The sequence below is a fragment of the Euprymna scolopes genome, chromosome 30, assembly GCF_053919585.1.
Source record: "Euprymna scolopes isolate OS-2025 chromosome 30, ASM5391958v1, whole genome shotgun sequence".
Taxonomy (NCBI): domain Eukaryota; kingdom Metazoa; phylum Mollusca; class Cephalopoda; order Sepiida; family Sepiolidae; genus Euprymna; species Euprymna scolopes.
The window spans coordinates 6012317-6030862 of NC_136511.1; the positions used below are offsets into that span (position 1 = coordinate 6012317).

Here is an 18546-nt window from a genome sequence, read left to right on the forward strand (position 1 = left end):
TAAGAGAGAAACTTTGTTCATGGAATCTACGTTTAGGTTTAGGCACAGATAAAGTTATGTCAAGCAGATATTTCATATTATTCAGTAATTAAAAGACTTATAATTAATATTTCATAATCATGCTTCGAAAATTAACAATGTCTATATGCACGCGTGTTTCGAAAAATCAGTTTATTATCTATTACATAAGAGTAAAGTTGACAATCTTTCATGATTGTTCTAATCAATAGGAAGCTACTCTCGGTAGTGCGTTATGGCCCACCAATGTGCAGACACACTACCAACCCCTACCCCACTGTCTTGTGGGTGCCCTTGGTTGGGCAAAGACTAGGGGAACCAACCCTAAAATCAAACACCACTGCTTTGTGGGCCTTATCACAGCAAAAGGCTAAGAGATGGGGACTCTGACTTCAAATCCTACTGCTGCCTTGCAGTTTTCCTTAAAAAGTTATAGAACCTCATCCAGAAAGAAAAGGCGTAGTAGCAGACATGATAGGGCGACTGTTTACCTCGCTGAGATTACTTTCGTCCAGAAGCTGCGGCCTTCTCTGCTGCCAGTCATCATGGGTTCGCTCCACTGGACATGAGCATTGGAGGTTACGAGGGTATCTATCTGATGCGCAACAGATACTGCACCTAAACTGCGCAAGCAAGTTTGGAGCCAAGGTGGAAAGTCCTGTGGTGATGGATGAGACTACGCTAACACTGAGGGATAAAGCACTGAGGCCCCAACTAGTCATCGTCAAGATTGACAGACTGCATGATGATGACTCTCTCTCACCATTACTCATATACATGACCCCAAGGCCAACATGCGTGGTTAGCCAGTGAGGATCAAACTCCCCCAAAAAGTTAGAATAGCTTTCTCAGTGACGTGCAGAGAACTTTTTTAGGGCAGGTGCTCAAGTGAAAAAAAAAAAACAGTCTCAGTGGGGCACAAGCTTATAATACATTCCTTTTTTTACTCATGTTCACCCATTACAAAGCATATCGCCACTTGGACGTAAGGGGCTACTACTTGAGGCCATGTCTAGGAAAGATTAACAAGATATTTGTTTATGCTATATTTAAACTTCTGCATATCAGTAGAGCCAGGGAAGCAGGCAGCAGGAAGGGAATTCCAAAATTTAGCTGTTCGAGGGAAGAAACTATTAGAATAGAAAGCTTTCTGGTCATTTAGGGCCATCAACAGTGAAGGGGTGAGATCTTATTGCTAAGCGGGTTTGTCGAGGATATGTACGTCGAGGAGGTACAAGTGAAACAAGTTCATCATATATTTGTAAATTCCTCTGAAAAGGGCACTTTTAAAACAAGAGCAAAAGGGGCAGGTGCTTGGATACTCTTAGCACAACCCTAACCTCTGCACGTCTCTGACTATCATCCACCCAAGGTGGGAAGTAGGGATTGATACAAGCTGTCTTTTTCTAATGATTTAGCTACAATACGAATCACTCCATTTTAGCTATGTTAAGTTATTTGGTATATCTCGGTGTTGGATTCTGTAAATTATTTGTCCAGAGATATTTGTCGGGTCGGATATTACAATTAGCATCCAGATTCTCACTTGACTGCTTCATCAGTTTTACCAGAATGGGGAATGATATAAGGTCAATGTTGCTGGTGTTCACCCAGATTCTATGTAGTCGATGCATGTCCAAGCTGTCAAAGGTGTCTTTTCAACCAATCCTCTTCAATCAACAATAACGGAACTATTCAAAGAATTTTACAGTTAAAGATGATGAGGAAGACAGCTCAATCTAACTTAACAGAAAAAAAAAGAAGTGCCTTTTATTTACTGTCTACATCATCTTAGTTCTGTTTGGCTCAAGGCTGGTGAGGATCTTTGAGATTAGCATGACAATCATTTAGGTACTCATGCAGATATTGACCCAGACGTAACTCAACGTTCGCTTGGCTTTCCTCGGAACATGACGTCAACAGCTCGGGTTCTGCTGCTGTCTGACGTAACATGAAGCTGAGCCAATTACAATGCTGCTTGATGATTTTCAACTTGTCTGGATCAATATCTGCATGCGTACCATCATTTCTTAAAGGACCTCATGTGATGCTTGTTTCAGACTGCTGCACAAGTAAGGATCCAACTGGAAATAGTAGTTGTTAGAAGTGATTCCTCTTATTATTTGGTACTAGCTAGACACTCGGCATTGCCCGGTCATACAATACACTTAAACATAATATTTTAATTTATCCAGATTGCATATGCATTATTATAGAATCAATCATCTATTGATTATTACATATTACGAGGAATAATTTGCCCAGTAGACTAATTTGCAACAAAAATTAAAAAACATAATAGCGATAATGTCATTCATCAAATTCTGCCTGTGTTTATTTAGAATATCACATTAGATGATATTTGGGCTTGACGATGAATGCCTTGAAAAAGTCACTTCTGATTAATGTTTAATTTTAAAATATACAAACAAAGAAATGATTTGCAGCAATTTTAAATGGTAACTCTTTATCGTAAATTGAACTCATTAATAAGAAAAAATTTAAATAAAATCATGAGGTCCACCCGGGCTTGAATAAGGGATTATTTGATCTGTGGTCGAATACTCTACCACTGAGATATATCTCCAGATGACAATATTCTGCTTTTTTTTTTTTTTTTTTTTTTTTTTTTTTAAATAAATTATTTGCTGAGATTTTATTATCTCCCTTGGTCGGTGTAACATAAAATATTCCTCAGTAAAAATTCTTCTTTTTTACCTACAAGAAAGAAAGACTATTTTTAGGATCAGATTTTTTGGATTTTCGATACTCATCGGATGAATTTCTGTACAAAACATATCTAAGAACAGTGCCAGGCATATAAATTACCTTTGTGTGAAATTTGCAAAAAATGCCGTTTCGGAATCTATGAGGAAGGAACTCACACACACAAAGTGACTTTTATGATACTAGCAGGTTGTCCGGCATTGCCCAGTCATAAAATATGCTAACATATATTTTAATTCATGCAGATTTCATACTTATTATTATAGAACCAATTCTCTATTGATTATTATATTGTACCCAATATATAATAGTGATTTCAAATGTAAAAAATATGACTAAAAAATATCAGCTAGAATTGAAACCAAATCATTTAGTGCTTCAGTTTTGTTGACATTTGAACAATGAATGCGAAACACTTAAAAATGAACCAACTTAATAAATTGTATATTTGTGCATGCATATAAGAGCACTTTAAGTCGACTTGCACCTGGCAAGTTCCAACTTTTTTATTTTTGACCACTTAGCAGCTAGTTTTACCGGCTACAGATCAAATTTATCCCACAAATCCCTTATATATCAAGTTTGAAATCTGTAGATCAAAAATTGACAGGAGTTTGGTAGTGACAATTTCCAAACAATGTCAATTATATATATATATATATATATATATATATATATATATATATATATATACTGCCCAGTACAAGGATTGAACTCACTACATATAAAATATTGCAATAGAAAGGAATGCTGTTAGATTTGCAAGTTTTACCTTATGGTCGGAATTCCTGCTTTTTCTACTAGTGGGAACTCTTTTGTTGCCCAGCAAACCAGCATTTCTTATCACCATGATGCATTTACTTTGTTTGGGTTGAGCTGGCTTTCTTCGAAGGAGTAAGTTTCTAGGGAATATCAAGTTTACAAGCAGGCCCCTAGTCACATGTATATCCCGGTCGGGGGAAACTATTTTGAAAACATTAATTTTACATTTTTCTCCAATTTATGAGGTAAAAAAAAAAAAAACGAAACAAAGTGACATTCACCCTAGGCGAGTTAAATCGGCTTCCTTCGAAGGAAAAAGTTTCTAGAGAATATAAAATCCACAAACTGTCCAGTCATACATATATATCCCTAGTTAAGGGAGATGACACCTTCCTCCCTTTACAGAACCTGCTATTCTCAAATGGTCACCCATCTGGTAATGACCAGATTCCACATCACTTCCATGATCTAATGAGAAACAGTGAGTCAACATGATTGTTGTATATTGAGGAAAAAAAAAAAATGGATTTAGCGAACGGTAACTCATTTATTTCTCTAAGGCTTGCACACCGAGTAGGTTGAGCTGGCTTCCTCTAAAGGAGGCAGTTTCTAGGTGATATCAAATCAATCCTCAGTCATATGTATATCCCATTGAAGAAGTTGATTTAAAATCTAAATTAATTCAATAAATGTTTCGGTACGTTATTTCATTAAATTTCTGAACCGGTTTTAAATTATGGTAAAATTTTGATTAAAAAAAAATCATTAAATTTTGAATTATCCCCCTTTCCCCTATTATAACTCATTGTGCATTAGAGGTTTTATTTTAGATAAACAAAGGAGGAGGAGGTTTATTCTTAACCGATAATAATATATATATTAGACAAAAAATATTCCCTTGTTCTCAATATTTTATTTTACTAAAATATGGGTTAATCTACAAACTCAGATACTTTATTTACTAATTCCAGAAAGAAAGAGCAGATTAGTTTTTTTGTTTTTAAATAAAACTTATCTTTCATATTTTTTTGTAAAACTTTAATTCCGCATTTGTTTTCTTGAAGTAAGAATTAACTTGCATATATATATATATATATATATATATATATATATATATATTTAATTTTCTGTTGCAATATTTTAAATTTATATTGGTGTATGATTGAGGAAAGTTGGAAGGTTCTACTAGCGATAAGAACTGACCAATCAAATGGAGCAACGTTTTGCTAGCAACCAATCAGAAACCAGAATTGCTCCATAAAAATAATCGTTTAGCATTCCCACACATACTTTTTCATGGTCACACAAGAAAGATCTTTTTTCTCTTTGCCTGCAAAATTTTAAAGTCTAATACTTATACAGAACAGTTACCCACTGAAAACTCTTTTTCGTCTTCAGAACTTGAACAGAATAGCAACCAATCAGAAAGTTTTTTGAAATTAAACATGGCTTTCAATTTAAAAGCTTCTTTTGGTAAGTTTTGCCTCAATTAGTTGTTTCAGGTTGCACAGTAAGATTTAAGCAACATCAGGTAGCTCTGCTAGTTTTAAATAAAAGTCCAATTTTATATAGGTTAGAAAGTAAATCAAAAATATTTTTCAGAACAAAAAAAAAATTACAATTTTACCAAATGAGCAAAATATTCCAACAGTTTGTAGCAATCACATCTTTTTAACTTAACAAAATTATTAAAAAAAAAAAACGCCATAGTAGGTAAAACTCAGTAAAATATAAAGTGAACATGTGTGTATTTGGCTCGCTTCAATAACCATTATGTAAATTTAATTTTATATGAGTAAAGTGGGAGGGGGGGGCTTAATCTTAATAATCAATAATAAAAAAATATAAGAACGAATTTTAATATTAAGAACAAGGTAATATTTTTTGTCTATATAAAAAATAGTAATTCATCTACAGGCACACAAAAGTTTTATTTAGAAATTCAATAGACAAAGTGAGGAATAATAATTCTTTAATCAAAAATTATCTTGCATTTTTTTTTTTGATACAACTTTAATCGGGTATTTGCTTCCTTTGAGTAAGATTTAAATTGCATATCTTTTTAAAAATTTTCATTTGGTAAGTTTTACCTTGATTAGTTGTTTCGTTTTTTACAGTAAGATTTACCTTGTATCCTCCAAGCAACATCAACTAGTCTTGCTAGTTTTAAATAAAGGTTTGTCTTTTGTCTAGAATTCCTCCATATCAAAAAACAAAAATAGAGAAAAATCTGTATAATATACATACTCCATATTCCAAAAAATCACGTAAATTGATCGAGTACTTTTATTTTTAAATAAGGAAATCAAATTTTATAAGTAACTTGTCCACCATTTTGAAAACAGTCTAAAAATAATAACAAACAAACAAAAAAAAAAAAAACAAAGGGAAATAACTCAATAATTCAAACTTGTGAGATTTATGTTGTAATGCTTATAAATTACTGTTAATCATTTAAAAATGATTTTCTTTATGAAAATAAAACTACTTAATCAATTTACATAATTTTTAAAATATGATATTTTCGTTTTGTCACAGGTTGGTACGTCATACAGATTTTTCTTTATTTTTGTTTTTTTTAATATAAAGCGAATTCGGGACAAGAACAAAAAGTTTAAATTTGTATATGTTAAAAAGTAAATTAGAATTGTATTCAAAAAATTACCATTTTGCAAAATGGGCAAGGTATTCCAACAGCCTGTGGCCCATTCACATCTTTATGATTGTATTATGTGTGACCTTTCTTTGAAATAAATAAACAGGCATACCATTAAAATGATTGCCCATCCCCTTTAGTGTAGGAACACAAAATGACAAACTTCTTAAAGCACCCACACGATTTTGTTTCTGATGCACAACTATATGAACAAGAAAGTATTGCATGTAATACCTTATAAAGAGTTTTGGTTTTTATTGTTTTTGCAGCATCAATAAATGGTATTTTTGTCTGAAACTTTGGTGTTGTCAGTTCATTAATTTTTGGTGTCAGGTAAATTTTCTATGACAACATATTGTTACATTAATTATAATGTAAAACAACCACTCCCAATTATAGGCCCTACCAAATTGAAAGTTGGAGTCCCGTGCAAAGAAATTAATCTTAAACTGGTCCTTACAAAAAGGGAAATTCAATCAAAGCAAAAACCAAAACGAAGAAAAATGGCTGTGCTTAATTTTCTCCTGCGCCAAAGTACAGGAGAAAATTAATCTTGCTTTTGAGGAACATATGTGAACCATAATACTTGACTTTAGTTATTGAATGTTAACTCAAACCAAATATATATTTCTATCTGAAAGTTTAAAGGCTTAAAAATTGATTTAGAATAACAGTCATGATAAGTAAAAACAGGTTAGCAATTTTTATCAATTATTAATAGATTAAAAAAATAAAAATGGTTGACAAATGGTTACAATGAAAACATGTCATACATTTTTTTATCCTCCGCTCTTTAATAAAGACCAATGTGCATTTATTTGCATAAACATTCGTCATGCAAAAGTTAGCAAGCAAAAAAAAAAAAACAAAAAAAAACTGCTGAACGAAACCATTTCAAATGTTTAAGGGACGGAAGAAAGCAAATAGCAAGTCAGACAACCCCCTCTCACTGTCGGAAATGAATTTGGAAACAAATTCTTCACCCAATTTTCATAATGAGATTTTTATTTCTTTTATTCTCTCTATACCAATTAATGTTTTTTTTCTTTTTTCAAACTTTCTAGTTTGAGACGTTTTTCTTATTTCTCTCTTTTTTTTTCATAACTCCACCAATTGAGAGGTTATTTTATATGAATATTAGTGCGAACATTGGTGAAGCATAATTGTTCACGGAGGGTGTACACTTGTTCATTAATAATATATATGACAGACATATTTGCATTGTAACCCTAACTAATAACCATTTTTATAATTATTATATATTTAAATACTTGGTGATATTTTCTTATTCAAAATTTATTTTAAAGCCCTTGAAGTTTACATCAACAATTACTTGCATAAGTTTATAGACAAATCAATAATCATGGTTTGTCTGTGCTTCTAAACTAACAAAGAAAAACAGACATTTTGGTGCTTGTTTATAATGCATTTCAGGTGAAAATATTACATTCTTACGTAGCATGGCCAAATTAAAAATTTCTAAAAACTATGGAAAATGATCCAGTAGATATGCTCGATGTATTTTCAACAAGAAAATTTTTAAAATCATCTGCAATTACATTATAAAATGCATTGGTTTAAAAATGGTGGATCCTCAATTTAAGTCAAGGATTAATTCCCTTGTCTGTCATACTAAATTGGTCGCACAACTCTTTCCCATTAAAACATATGATAAAACTTGCTAATCTGATGAATTCTATGTTTATTTGTAATTATTTTTCTGCTGGATCATTTTTCATAATTTTTAGAATTTATACTAATTTCGCCATGATACATAAGTAATGTTTTCACTAGAAATGTGTTGATCACTAATCTACACAAACACCAAAATTTTCTCTCATACACCCGTAGCGTTGAAGAACTGAACGAGCTATTTATCAGTCAGGCCTAAGTAAGAAAGGGGAGGTAACTCGGCCTAAGTTGCAGGGGAAGTAACTCTCAGAAGCCCGGTAATAAAAAAAAAATGGAAGAGAGAGATAGAGAGTATTAGGAAGAGAGAGGCACTCTGTTGATTTAAGATTGTCGTAAATTTTCGAGGCAGGACTTTTTGGGGCTTTCTTTTCTTTTTTTTCTTTTAACTCTCTTATTCCAAAAATTCTTTGTTGAAAAATATATTTTGAGATTTTCAGCTCTCTTGTTATAATCGCAACAGAAAAACCTCACATGCACCTACCCGTTCAAGAGATTTATTGCATGGCAGTTAGCGTGAAGACGAAGGGAGACTGGCTGCGTGACTTTTTTTTTTCTAGCTTTTATCCCTGTAAGGACAGAGTTGTAGAAGTCTTCTTAAAACGGTTTGATTATCTGAACTAATTCCATAGAAGAAGTGAAAAAAGAAAGAAATATTTTTCTTCTTTGTTTTTGAAAAAAAAAGAAAGAAAAGGAAAAACTTGAGCAGATTTAAAAATTATCCATTATAATCTGAATCCGTGTATTTCAGCCAGAGAAAAGGGGTTTGTAGGATCTGTAAATTAGTGGGAAACAGGAGAAATAAATGGGCGTTTGTGTGTGTGGGGGGGGGGCAGTTTTTGTTATGTTGGGTCAATTTCACTTTTGCAACCCAAAAAAGAAAAAAAAAAAAATCCCATGAAAAAAAAAAAAAAAAAAAAAGGACTGATAATAAAAAAAAATTACAATTTTTATTTTACAACTGAAAATTATTTTTTGTTTGTTTCTTTGTTTGTCTGTTTCCACTTTCCGATCTAAAAAGAAGAAAAAAATGCAAAAATAGTGTCTGCATGTGTAAGGGTTTTTGCTGTTCGAGTGAACGTCCACTTTTGAATGTTGTGTGTGTGTGTGTGTGCTGATAGGGAACTGCGAAAAAGAAAAGGCGAGTTCGAAGAGAGTCGCTCGCTCAGCCTCACTGATAACTGTTCCAAAATGTGTCATCAGCAAAAACAGCAGCAGCAGCAGAATATGACGAGGTAAAAAGAAGTCAACGAGGGTCAACTGGCAGTGCTAGCTGTAACGAGTCCTCTGATAGATGGAGAGGGAGGGAAGGAGGTGGGAGAAAGAAAGAAGGAAAGAAGGAAAGAATAAACGGCAGGAGGTCAAGGTGATAGAAAAGAATAGAGACTGGAGAATGAAAAAAAAAAGGGTAAGGTGGAATTGGGGGTGAGGTTTGTCCCTGACATGATTGTTGCGCACTTGAAATACAGCCTGCTCATTAAATCCTCTGCCTCCTCAGGTGCTGTCATCCGATTTTGGGTTTCAGCATCTTTATTGGTTTTCTGCTTCTGAAATGTTTAAGTAGAAAATATTGCTGGAAAGATAAATAGATAAATAATAAATTAATTTTTCATTCAATTTAAAAAAAAGAAAAAAAGCAACAAAATCAATTTACAAGTTTAAAGCGGTTATCTCCATCTTGGTTGTTGTCATGTTTGTGCAAATGCTAGAAAAATACTTAAAAAAACAAATAAATCAAGCATATGGGGGCCCCTCCCCTCCACGAGTGAAAAATTTACTGTCACCATGACTAATGTTTGTGCAAAAAGTTTTTACAAAATCCAAGGCGAGATTATTGAAAAAAGTGCCAACAAACGAATGGACAAACGATTTTGGGGCAATTTTACCCCTATAATGCCTTTTAGCAGGATAACCAGAGAAAATCCATTTTGGCAAAAATTTATGTTTACCATGACTAATTTTTTTGCAAAGTTTCAAAAAAATCCAAGTCATGGTTAGTGAGAATAGTGCAAACAAACAAACGGGAGTGAATTACTAGGGCCAATCCTTCCTTTGTTGGGGAACCAAAAAAAAAAAAAAAAAAAAATTTTGTATTTTCATTATTCGAAATACTGTTCTCATCTCGGACGTCATTCAGCCAATTTAACCTCTGACCTATTTCAGCTTTGTCAAACTTGGGAATGCGTACGCAAATTAAAAACAATACTTTACTTAATCTACGAGGCTAGCTTGCTCTCATTTCATCAGTCATGACCGCGTAGAAGTCTTAGGTAATTTGTAACTGTATTCTTTTTGCTGCATGCAGTGAGGATTGAATCTTCAAACCTTCAGAAGACCATCACTTCAAACTGATTATAACTTTGCGCTCGTGTGTGTTACACCATGAGATATTGCAGAGTTAAAAAAAAAACACACCTGAAGAAAGCCGGAGGTTACATCAGCTGAAACGTTGTGAGAATAACAATCAAGATGAGAACAGTAGTCCGAAATAATTCAAAGTATTTCAATTCTCACTCCCAAAATTTAGAAACATAAAAATAATTGATAGAATATGCACTTCAACAAGATACACTTGAAGGTCAGAGGTTAGATCAGCTGTAAAATTGTGAGAATAACATCCAAAATAAGAACAGTAGTCTAAATAATCCAAATTCTGAATCCTCACCTCAAAAATTCCAAACAAAAAAAAAAAAAAACAAAGAGAAAAAAGAGTTTCATATTTTGGTAAAAAAAATGGCTCCAAATTAAAAATAAAATAAATCAAAAGAAAAAATATATTTTCAGTCAAGGAGAAGCATTAAAAATATCTTCACCAAATACATTAAAAGAAACCATTAAGGATTTACAGCTAACCCTCTGGAAGCTGATCCCATGCTATATAAATAAAGGACACAAATTAAAAAAAAATTTTTTTTTATTACATTTTCACCCCCAAACAAGGCACAGTGCTATTTTGTTGTAGGGGGCCATTATCATGGACATCAGTTGCAGGGATACTATGTAGGAAGTTGAGCAGCAAGATGTCTGTTCACATTACACTTGAACTTCTGCATGTCAGTTTTTTTTTTTTTTTTGCCAATTGAATTGATTGTTGTTATATTTGTGCAAATATTACAAAAATATTAATAAAAAAGAAACTGCATTTGTTTTGGTTTAGTTGGGTTTTTTTGTTTGTTTTTTTTACTCATGTTCACCCCTTACAAAGCATATCGCCACTTGGACGTAAGGGGCTACTATTTGAGGCCATGTCTAGGAAAGATTAACAAGATATTTGTTTATGTTACATTTAAACTTCTACATATCAGTGCAGGCAGCAGGAAGGGAATTCCAAAGTCTAGCTGTTCGAGGGAAGAAACTATTAGAATAGAAAGTTTTCTAGCATTTAGGGACAACAACAGTGAAGGGGTGAGATCTTATTGCTAAACGGGTTTGTTGGGGATATGTATGTCGAGGGGGTTCATCAGAACACATTCCATTAAAATATTTGTAAAACAGGCACAGTGATGCAACATTGTGGCGATGAGACAGGGGCTGGAGGTTAGTTGATAAGGTGGGAGCGATTACGTTGACAACTCTTTTTTGGACTTTATCTAAGAGGGAGAGACTAGTGGTAGATGCACCAGCCCAGATGTGGCAACAATACTCTATGCATGGGTGAATGGTGGCCTTTTAAAAGTACAGGATACTCTCAGGTGTGAGTAGTTTTCTAGCTCGATAGAGGGAACCCACCTTCTTTGCAGCAGCCTTTTCAATGTCCTCTATGTATTTGTTCCAGTTCATATTGCCCGCAAATGTTAAGCTGAGGAGTTTGAAGGTAGAATTTCCAGGTAGGGTGCTATTTGTCATGTTTTGATAAAATTATTCATTACAAGATATGGAAGGTCATAATTAAACGACAGTCGCTCAGAAGAACAAAGATGTAAGCGTGACACACAAAATAACACACACGCTATCGTATTAGTATACAGATTACTGCATCATTACATAAAATATGTACTTTGAAGATTTCATGAATTGATGAAATCTTCTATTAATTGTAATAAGACAGGATGAGTTACTTCCCTTGACTTCATGTCGTTTGTTCATGTATAAACTTGAAATTTATTATATTAATATATAAATTGTTCATATGTTAACGTCTCAACTCTATTTGTACCAGTTCTTCTTGGTGTAAAGAGAAATGCAAATGTTATGAACGTGCTACACAATAAATATTTATACGAAAAACAAAAAAACAAAAAAAACAAAAAAACAAGATTCAATCTATGTATTTGTTCCTCTATGTATTTGTTCCAGTTCATATTGTCCGCAAATGTTAGACCGAGGAGTTTGAAGGTAGAATTCTCAGGTAGGGTGCTATTTGTCATGGATATAGGGGGTTGGAGAGGCGTCTTGTAATTGTTAAGGGAGAGAAGCTTAGTTTTACTAGCAGTAAATGCTTTGCGGCATATCAACTCGCTTCGGGTTATTTAATGCCGAATTTAGTTAATTTGGGAAAACTTTCTATGCTGCAAGTCATGTAATATTTTTAATTATTCATGGTATTTAGTTTAGTCGTTTTGTTTTATTGCATATCAACCATTTCTGCGTTCAATTATTCCGGTAAAAGATTTATGTTCCAAGTTCTTTATATCTTCACATATTTACTCATGGTGTTTAGTTTGGCTGTTTTGTAGAGAAAAAAATTGTTGGTTTTGCCTTGCAGAACATGATTGAATTTTGCAAAGGGAAAGAAAAAAAAAATAACAACAACGTTTCGTGCATTAAAGTTAGGAAGCCAATATCTTTAAACAGTCTGATCAGATAGCACCATAACATATTTTGGTATGCAGTCAGTTCCAAATTCAAATAAAATAGACATGTGAGGTATGCTACCTTGGAGATAAGATGGTGACAGCATGAAAAAAAAAGATGTGCATAAATTTAATATTAAAAAACAAGAAATGCAATTCTTTGAACAATACGTTTATGTTTACCTAATATATGAAAGAATATCAGACAAAGCTGGAATCACACTTTAAGGGTAGTCCGTATGCCACTGCGACCCGTAGGTTTCTTTGGGGCTGCGTTGACTAGTTCATCCATTTCAGGGAGGAGCTTCAATCCAGGAATGTCAAATATTGAAGACACTAAAAAAAAAAAAATTTTTTTAATGTATGGTTAAAATTTCTCATGTCAATAATTTTAACTGTCTAAAAAAATATATTTAATTTTTCTTGGTTGATTGGAGCCAACAGGATTCTTCTCTTTCATTGCAAGACCAATAATTGTTTGCTTAGAACTTTTTCTACTGGAAAAATCTTCTACCACAATTTTAAGATATCATCTTCGCATTTGGTATTTGCTCATGTTTATTGATCAACCACTTGAATTATTACAAATACTATTGCACTATATCGTTTGCATCTTTACATTTAACCAATCAACATTTTCTTCGGATGGCACTGCATTTTCAACCTTTCCTTCATTGAGTCTGGACTTAATTTACTATATCTTTTTAACCTTTTTTTTTTTTACTACATTTCTGCATTATTATCAACTTTTATACGAATATAACTTCTCTCGTGATTTGTAGTTTTCAATTTATGTGTTAACCAACAAAATTTATAACGTTTGCCTATGAATATCATTTTGCTAACTACTTTCCTCTGAGGATAAGAGCCATTCTTCGAAACTCCATGGAATAAAGAAAATTTAAAGATTTTAACTTTTATTTCTTGCCCAAAAATAAATTGTTGTAATTTCTAATTTACACAGTTTAAATTGAATTCCTTAAAAATATCGTGTGTGTGTGTGTGTGTGTGTGTGTGTGTGTGTGTGTGTGTATATGATCCACTTATTCTATTAAACAATTTTAGTTAAGGTTTTCTTTTTTTCATCCTTATATACTTGAATTCTTTTTCATAATTGTAGACTTTTTAGAAGTTGGTTTATGCAAGTGCTAAGTCTATTTCTTTTTAACCATTTTAATTAAGTTTTTTTTTTTTTTTAATCCATATATAATTGAATTCTCTTTTTTGATTGGAGACATTTTAGAATCAGACTATGCAAGTGTTAAGTTTGTGAGAGGTTCAATTTGTTTTGTTTTTTTGTTTTTTTTTTCCCCCCGGGAATTTAAATGTAATTATTTATTTTTACATTATTTATTTTTTACTCAAAGCTTCTTTAGACTATATATGTTATGTCCCAGAAAGGGATACATTTATTTGAAATAGCTGAATGATATTTGCCCCACTAATCGAATAATACAATCTGGTAAGTTGCTTTAAAGAATGATTGTTCATAGTTGTAGGTAGTAATATGCTTGAAACAGTACTGTATGTAGATGACTATTAAACCCCCCTTTTGGGGTTGAGCACTTTGTAAATATATTTTCACCCGACGCATATTTAAGCGAAACTGACTATTTGTTTGTAAACAAACTGATAGTTTCAGCACTGTGCGACGGGCAAATGTTATTTAATAGACACTTGAGGAAAAATATTTACGGGCACTGATTCATGGCCCGATGGTTAAAGCTTAGTCTGTCTGTCTGTCTGTTCCACTTTTATGCATGTTTGTTCCACTTTTTTTCAGAAACTACTGGGCTGATCTTGAGAAAACAGGGAGAGGGGAGTGAAAAGGGTAATTTTTCTTTTTCATGACAGGCTTATTATAAAGAATCACTATATATATATATATTTTTTTTTTACTTGCATATCAATCTATAACTTTTTGGAGTATTGGAATCTTGTATCAGAATTAAGAAAGTTAGTTTTTCTTTTAATAGATTTTTAAAAAAATTCTTTTAAACTTAACTTTGGTCCCAATAATAAAGTGATAACTATTTATAGATTTGAAACTTACCAATAAAACTAAAATATATAGATCACTCCAACAAATGTATTTTTACATTTGCAAAATAATATATTTATATATATTACATGAATTCTTACAATAATCCCCAAATTTGTATTAAAAAAAACTCTATAGCTAAATATTTAAAGATTTAAAAAGAATTCAAACTCATTCATATGTAATATATTCTGTAGATGTTCAGTGTAAATAGAGATGCTCTGATATTATTGTAGCTTTTTTTATTAAAACTGCAAAAGTATTAATCTAAGCTAGCAGGAATGCTCAGCGTAGCCCGGTTGTAAAGTACATTTAGATGTGTGATATTTTAATTCTTGCAGATTTCGTATTATTATTATTATAGAGTTAATGTTCTATCGATTTTTATAATAAAGTTGCAATTTCAAAAATAAAAATATATCCATATGACTTGGGTGCATTAGCTTGAATTGAAACCGAAATAAAAACTTATGAAATATATATATATATATATATATAAGAGCAAATAGTTAATAAAACATGTTAAAAAACACTTTGAAAAAGAGTTAAAAACATTTAATCTGAAAAGGAAACACTTAAGTGGATAGTCCTTAATCCGTGGAGTTTCGAAGAAATACTTTCCTCCTCATCAGAGGGTAGGAATTAGCAAAATACGAGATGGGATTTTGCATACAAAAGTATTTGATGAAACTGCAAGTAAGTCAAAGATCTTACTTGATAACAAAGTTAAGCAGAGGGAATATGGTGAAGAAAAAGGTGATTTCACGTGAATAGATAGTCAGGTGAAAGCTTAAGTATCCAATGAAGGTAAAATCCAAAAATATAAGTCCAAGAAAGTTAATTTAATTTTCCATTTGCACAAGTAAAATCCAAGGAAATCGCATAATTGGAAGATGGTCGAAAATAATCCAAAAGGCCAAAATCCATAGAATAATTCAAAAACATGTACAAGGAAAAGGGGAAAAAATTCCAATAATATTAATAAAGAAAAATAAGATATGCATTTAATATGGCTGCCGAGACAAAGTGGAATTCAGAAAAATCAGTAAAGAAGAAGAAAATATATATGTATAACTCGAGTTCTTTCAGCTATAATTGAAACCAAAACTTAGAAAGAATTCTTAATAAAATTATTTATAAAAAAAAAAAAAAAACTTATGAAGAATTCTTGGTAAAATTTATGACAAGAAATGGAAGTACATTACAATTAAATGATTCGGATGTAGCCTGACACAGAAAATAACACACACTATCATATTGATATATAGATTAGTCATTTTATTGGAATCGTCCCATCACTAAACCTATTCTTTTTTTTTTCTCTCTCTTTTACTATTATATCAATCCTGTTATTTATATTTTTTTTCTTTTCCAGTTTTTAATATTTTAAAATATTTATTCATGAAGTTTGCTTTTATGATTTATTCAGGATGAAACTTATATTGTTGGGGACAGTTTCTACGTATTTAATCCATACATTGGGGAGAGTTTCTACGTATTTAATCCATACATTGGGGAGAGTTTCTACGTATTTAATCCATACATTGGGGACAGTTTCTACGTATTTAATCCATACATTGGGGAGAGTTTCTACGTATTTAATCCATACATTGGGGAGTTTCTACGTATTTAATCCATAAATCAAACCCTGACAGTTACTATCATTTCGCTGAGTCAGAGTGGACCTGGGAGCCGTGTTAACTACAGGGTCTCTCCACACTTCCCAAAGCTCCAAAATAATGATGCGACCATTGAATGCAATTTAATATCATTCCCAGGACATATTCTATTTTAAGAGTTTTATAAATATTTTCATAGTCTTCAAAAATAATAAGACCGTCTCCATATCGACTCTTTCAAATAAACTTTTCGTGCCTTCAGTATCAACTGAATATTTAATGAAATATTGTTGAAACCATATTTGAACGGAAAAATTTGAGTAACACCATTAAATGGATGCTCGTTGACATAAGCTATCAAACTTCCTTATTTTTAAAGCAATTTCTTTTGGGTGTAATTTGTTTTAAATAAATAATTATTGTTGTTGTTGATCGACACAAAATAGTTTTCATCCAATTTATTTCTTCATATTTGTGTCCTACGACTTGCAAAATAACATTTTATTTTACTTAAATTAAAAGTGAAACCTGTCTTTCTAACGATTTTTGTAACTGCTGTTCTCTTTATAATAAACTTTTTGTTTTATAAAAATTCGCACCGGAGTGAGTTTGGAACGGAAAATGGAAATGACATTAACCCTATGTGGATTTAACCGGCTTTCTCCAAAGGAGGAAGTTTCATGGGAGTATGAAATTCGCAAGTGGTCCCCAGTCGCATGTATATCCCCGTTAGGGGCTGTAATGATGTTAGGTTTTTGCAACTCTTACAGGGAGGTGTTAACGTTCTCCTTCATACAGCGAATGGTATTCCCAAATAGTCACCCATCTGGTACTGACCAGTCTCGATGTTGCTTAACTAATCTAACGAAAACTAGTGTGTCAACATGATTATACCGTATATTGTCAATGTGATTATGTTTATCGATTATGAGTTTATCAGCAGATGAAAAAAACCTGAGTTATCTTCAAGTGACACCTAAGAGTTAGAGGTTACTGCAGGAAGGATATTAAACAATGTGATTTCTGGGTGGAAATTTTCCATGTCTTGACCAGAGATACTTCAAGCAGAAAAATGTGACTGGGGTGCTGCTAATGAAGGGAGGAGCACAAGTAATTAGACGTAGTGTGACAAGCTATTTGTCTTTCTCTTTCTCATGTGTAAAAAAAAGTTACCTATTTATCTAATGTTTTTGGTTTATTGTTCTTCTCTTTACAATAAATAAATCAGAGGTAGGCCCCACATATTCTTTTCTAATATCTCAATATTATCTGGAGACTGAAATAGAATACCTCACTTCCCCACAAGTGAAAAACAGCCAATAAACTTGATTATATACAAGTGTAAAATGGAGAGGTAGGTCCCAAAATGGTGCATATTTTTTCCTGATGACCTGACACTATCTGGAGACCAGTATGAAAATACCCCCACAAGTAAAAACAACCAAAAAACATGATTATATACCTAACAAAGTAAGCTGTTTCTTCCAAACAACAATATCTTTTGTTGGTCACTCACTTCTTTGCGGGTTTCTGCTAATGTTCCAGTAGAAAATATCATTCTATTCAATAAACCTTTTTTTATAAACATTCAAACATTGAATAGGTTAAAGTTAGGGTTAGATTGCTTATGATGACATGGTTGTACAATGGTTTATCCACGGACACACGCACGAATGCATGCACAAACACCGATAAGTGAAAACATAATAGAATGAGTAAATGATACAGAAATATCTAATGGATCGATAAACTATAATTTGATTGGAGGAAGAAAAGCAGAAAAAATAGAGTACCTATTTACTATGCCTCCCCACCGGACACAGTTAGACACCAGGGTCGTTTTTTAACGTGGAGAAAAGATACAAAAATAAAAATTGTCTCAGTCGTGAAGAATTTCTCCTCCACCGAAAGAGAACAAGAAATGGAATTGCAGCATCTGAAGAACAGATACTACACTTTGATCTTGTTTATATATTTTATTGCTTTTAAAAATTTTGAAAATACAATTAAGTAAAAAAACAAAAGATTTTTAAACAACAAAATTAGGCACAAGGCCCTACAAGAAATTGGGGAAAGGAAGGGTTCAGGGTCTTTGTGACTAAAGTGAAGAACAGATACTACACTTTCGAAGATGCTTTTGCATAACTCATTGATCTGAGGGAGATAACTCCATTTTACTAAGAGATTTGTTCATTTTTTTTTTTTTTTTATAAAAGATATTTAGGACGCTGAAACCAACAC

General features: G+C 32.4%; 1 protein-coding gene across 5 annotated transcripts in view; it reads right to left on the reverse strand.

The window, feature by feature from the left end:
* Positions 1 to 8777: 8777 nt before the first annotated feature.
* LOC145254643 (cyclin-dependent kinase 14-like) overlaps positions 8778 to 18546 on the reverse strand; it is a 659020-nt gene continuing 649251 nt past the window's right edge. For 3 of the 5 annotated variants that reach the window (XM_080113264.1, XM_080113263.1, XM_080113266.1), the window contains 2 exons: positions 12829 to 12981; positions 8778 to 9425 (listed from right to left, as the gene is read on the reverse strand). In XM_080113264.1, the coding sequence (XP_079969390.1) occupies positions 12863 to 12981 (119 nt within the window). In that variant the 3' untranslated portion in view covers positions 8778 to 9425; positions 12829 to 12862. The remainder of the gene's footprint in view (positions 9426 to 12828; positions 12982 to 18546) is intronic. The other 2 variants (XM_080113265.1, XM_080113261.1) reach the window with 1 other exon arrangement.